General features: G+C 25.5%; 1 protein-coding gene across 1 annotated transcript; it reads left to right on the plus strand.

Moving 5' to 3' along the window:
• Nucleotides 1–514: 514 nt before the first annotated feature.
• On the plus strand, nt 515–4,090 carry LOC110601525 (glycosyltransferase BC10). Its single transcript, XM_021738684.2, has 2 exons — nt 515–1,390; nt 3,430–4,090. The coding sequence occupies exons 1-2, from the start codon at nt 851–853 to the stop codon at nt 4,072–4,074; spliced, it is 1,185 nt and encodes a 394-aa protein (XP_021594376.1). The 5' UTR covers nt 515–850; the 3' UTR covers nt 4,075–4,090.
• Nucleotides 4,091–4,776: the final 686 nt, after the last annotated feature.

Genomic DNA, 4,776 nt, shown 5'->3' on the forward strand with positions numbered 1-4,776 from the left:
TCATATTTTATATAATAAAACATTTATTAATAATAAATATTTATTTAATATTATATATGATAAATATAAAATAAATGTACTTTTAATATAAAATTTAAATTAAAAAATTATATATTTATTAATATAAAATTTTAGAAATTATATTATAATTGTTATTAATTTAATTTTTTTAATTATAATCATGATAAATTAACAAAATTTTATTTTTATTTTTTTTTTAAAATGAAAATTGGTTAGTAAAACTTGAGATTTTTTATATTTATTTAGATGCATTTACTATCAGACTAAACGTGTGGATATTTAATTTTATTATTTAAAATTTAAAATTTTAAATATAAATATAATTTAATATAAATATTTAAATTTTTTTATCAATAAACTTTTTAAGAAATGATTTTACATGACATCCCATGTAAATTAAAAAATTTTTAATTAAAATTAATTAAATTAAATAATTAAAATTAAAGTAAATATAAAAGGATTGACTTTATTATTTAAAATTTTATAATTAAAATATAAATATAAAAAAGTGGTAAATATTTAAATTTTTTTATTCAATAATCCTAAATCTAATCCTGTGTAAGAATTTTTCTCTCCTAATAAACGTCCTCTCTCCCTCCCTTCTTCTCTCATTCTCTTTCCCTCTCTCTCCATAAACACCACTCTCCCTCCCTTCTTCTCTTATTCTCTTTCTCTCTCTCTCCATAAACACCCATCAATACCAACAATAATTTCAGGGCAAATCCATCAAAAGCCAAACAGACCGTTACATTGAACAAGAACAATCCTTATTCTCTACTGTTCCTGTTCCTGTCTGGCTGTCTCTCTGTCTCTTTGTCTTTCCATCCAGATGAAGAATAGAGAACAGCAACTGCGATCCAAGCTCATCAATGGCGGCCAAGTCCACCTCCATCACTTCATCTCCTATATCCTTCTCTTCGGCTGCGGCTTAGCCTTCGGTTTCTATCTCAAAGACATTTCTTTCAACTTTCAACTCAACCAAATCTCCATCCAAACCCAGACTTCACTATCTAAACCTCCTTCTCCCCCGCCGCAGCTTTTACATTTGGGAGTGGTCCTGAATCAAACCAGGAACCGAACCGGTTTAGAAGAGTTCTTAAAACCACCAAACTTGTCCCATGATATGCAAGAAAAAGAACTGTTATGGAGAGCGTCAATGGTTCCTCGTGTAAACGAATTTCCATTGAAGATTGTCCCAAAGGTTGCATTTTTGTTCTTGACGAGAGGGCCTTTGCCTTTGGCTCCTCTTTGGGAGTTGTTCTTTAAAGGTCATGAAGGTTTTTACTCAATTTATGTCCATTCAAGTCCATCATTCAAGGGCACAGTGCCCTCCAATTCTGTGTTCTATGGCAGAAGGATCCCAAGCAAGGTCAGTTTATTTATTTCTATTTTTTTTTATATATTTTATCATTTCATTTTTCTGTCTTGTTTTCTTCATTATTTATTAGATAATTATACATTTAGTCCAAAATTTACTAAATTATTAATTAAAAAAATAATAGTCTTAAATCTCACTCATATACAGAGGTTTGGCTGCCTAACTGTTACTAACGCTCAAGACATTATGATTGTTATTATTAGACAAAATATATTATTTTATATCATGGATTTTAATTTTATTAAAATACCTTAATCTTTAAGATTGTTATTATTAAATAATTAGGGTGAGTAATTCGATCCGTTCAATTTAAAATTAAATTGAATTGAATAAATTAAAATTTAAAATTTTAGTATTTATAAAAATTAAATTGATTTCGATTTAATTTAATTGGTTTTAATTTTTAATAAATTTTTTATTTTTTTACACTTTATTTTTAATATTTTAAAATTTAATTAAAATATTTTAATTTTAATACAATTTAATTTCTTTATATTATTAAAAATAATATATTATTATCACTAATTTAATTCGATTTTTTCAATTTTTTTCTAATTAAAATTGAATCAAACAGAAATAATTAAAATTTTTAAAATTAAAAATTAAACTAAATCAAATCAAAATAAATAAAAAATTAAATTAAAATTTTAAATTAATTTAATTCGATCAATTTTTTTAATTTTAATCTAAAACGGCTTCTCCTTCAAAATAAATATAGAAATATTGACGGAATGAAAGCAAAATCAATAGATTAAATAGTCTAATTTCTAGAATATAGTTATTAAATTGCTATTAATAATAAAAGAAAAAAGACAAAAAAAAAAAAAAAAAAAAAACCTATGCAGTTGTAAAGGTGACAAGTGGGGTATGGCTAGCTAATAGTTCATGTGGTCACGATGGAACCTATGCAGTTGTATAGATTTTATTGTCTGAATAAACCTGGAGTTCTGTTTTGCGTACTGAATTAGGTCAAGTAACCAAGCCTACCAACTCGGCTTGAAAACTATTTTTATTTTTATTTTATTTTTTTGTGTAATTGGGGAGGGTCTTATCTTAAGTTTTCATGTAGCTTCTTATGCTAATTTAGAGAAAGAAATTTCCTGGTCAATTTTTTAATCTATAATTTAGTGAAAGAAATTGTATTAAACCTCTAAATTAATTCAGTCTTTTTTATAAGTAATAATTATTTTATTAATAATAAAATTTCGACCTAATTATATTTAATTAGAGTAACTCAAATAGAAAATTTAAATTTTTAAAAAATATAAAAATTTTATTTTATTTAGTTGATATTTCTTCTTTAACTTTTTGAAAAGTTAAGGATTTTATTTTTTTTAATAATCTAATTTAATTAAGTTATTTCATGAGAAATTAATAGGAAAGTATTTGGTCGGTTCGATTTAAAATTAGACCGAACTGAATAAATTGAAAATTGAAATTTTAGTATATATAAAAATCGAAATGAATTGATTCTGGTCAGAAACCGAATTGAACCGAACCAATCTGATTCGGTTCAATTTAGTTTGATTTTATCAATTTGAATTTTTAATAAATTTTTTATTATTTACACTTTATTTTTAGTATTTTAAAATTTAATCAAAATATTTTAACCTTGATCTAATTTCTATATTATTGAAAATAATATATTATTATCAATGATATATTCGATTTAATTTTTTTAATTTTTTTAATTTTTTTTTATTAAAACTGAACCAAATCGAAATAACTAAAATTTTTGAAATTAAAAATCCAATCGAACTGAAATAAATAAAAAATTAAACTAAAATTTTAAATTAATTCAGTTTGATCGATTTTTTTATTTGAACCGAATACTACTCGCCTCTAAAAATTAATTTCAAAGAGGATTATAGTATTTTTTATCGAATTTAAAATAATTTTAATTAATTTAAAATAAAATTTACTTGAATTTAAAAAGTTTGAATATGAAAAATGTGTTTAAATTCGAGAAGATAATCATGGCATATGTTCTATTTATTATCATTTCTAATCAAGCATAACATCTAATGCAGGAGGTACAATGGGGAAAATTTACAATGGTTGAAGCAGAGCGTCTCCTATTGGCAAATGCACTGCTGGATTTCTCCAACCAACGCTTTGTTCTCCTCTCAGAGTCTTGCATTCCTCTGTTCAACTTCTCAACAATCTACCATTACCTAATGGGCTCTTCGAAATCTTTCCTAGAGGTCTACGACCTGCTTGGGCCAGTCGGCCGTGGCCGATACAACTCACGAATGAGGCCAACAATTCAGCTTCATCAATGGCGAAAGGGCTCCCAATGGTTCGAAATGGATCGGAAGCTCGCCGTCGAGGTAGTCTCTGACCGAAAATATTTCGATATATTTCGGAGACGTTGCAAGGGATCTTGTTATGGTGATGAGCACTACTTGCCAACTTTTGTTAGTATCAAGTTTTGGAGGTGGAATTCAAACAGGACAGTGACATGGGTTGACTGGTCAAAGGGTGGGCCCCATCCAAACAGGTTTGGGAGGATGGAAATCACTAGGGATTTCTTGGACAGGCTGAGAAGCAATGGAAATAAAGGATGTGAATACAATGGGAAGAAGGTTCATATTTGCTTCTTATTTGCTAGAAAGTTTATGCGTAATGCTTTGGATAGATTGCTAAGATTTGCTCCAAGAGTTATACAATTTTAATTTATTAATTTATATTTAATTCGATTCAATTTTTCAATTTTAATAAAAAATTACCATGCCCTAATTTAGAAAATAAAATATAAAACTTTATATGTTGAGTGATTTAAAATCGTGGCAATTAATGGGTTGATAATTGACTTTATAATAGATTGCATATGATATTTTTCTGTAATTATAAAATTTTTATTTTTTATATTTTAAGGATTAAAATAACTTTCGTTAATCTAAACTTTCACATCCTTAACAATTTTAGAATTTAATGGTCGGCAGGATTAAATATATTAATGTGGTATATTAATATGATCACTATATTTAACGTGGCATGCTAATATTATTGTCACGTTTGAAATGACATGCTGATTTTATCAATATTTTCTTTTTATGATTTGAATGTCAAAATTTAAATATACAAGTCTTTCATATTGAAAATAAAATAAAATATCAATTCTTAATAGTAAGAGTGTGTAGCTTTTTAAAATATATAAAAGAAAATAGGAATGAAAGAGATAGAATAGTAAATAAAAAGGGAGAATATGACAAAGAATATGACAAATGTAAAAGATTATCTCTATGACTCTCTCTCACCTCTTGTCCCTATCTCACTTTGCATATAATCTGTTTATAAAATTAAATAGATATAAATATATTTACAAACTAATATTAATCTATTTATAAAATTAAATGATTATAAATAAATTCGTA

Source organism: Manihot esculenta, chromosome 1 (assembly GCF_001659605.2).
Source record: "Manihot esculenta cultivar AM560-2 chromosome 1, M.esculenta_v8, whole genome shotgun sequence".
In the NCBI taxonomy this organism is placed as follows: Eukaryota; Viridiplantae; Streptophyta; class Magnoliopsida; order Malpighiales; family Euphorbiaceae; genus Manihot; species Manihot esculenta.

What these genes read in the sequence shown, in the direction of transcription:
- LOC110601525 (XM_021738684.2), top strand. Translation starts at nt 851, where the DNA reads ATGAAGAATAGAGAACAGCAACTGCGATCCAAGCTCATCAATGGCGGC. An exon ending in GCAGAAGGATCCCAAGCAAG is followed by an intron (nt 1,391 to 3,429) that starts GTCAGTTTATTT and finishes CATCTAATGCAG; the next exon opens with GAGGTACAATGGGGAAAATT.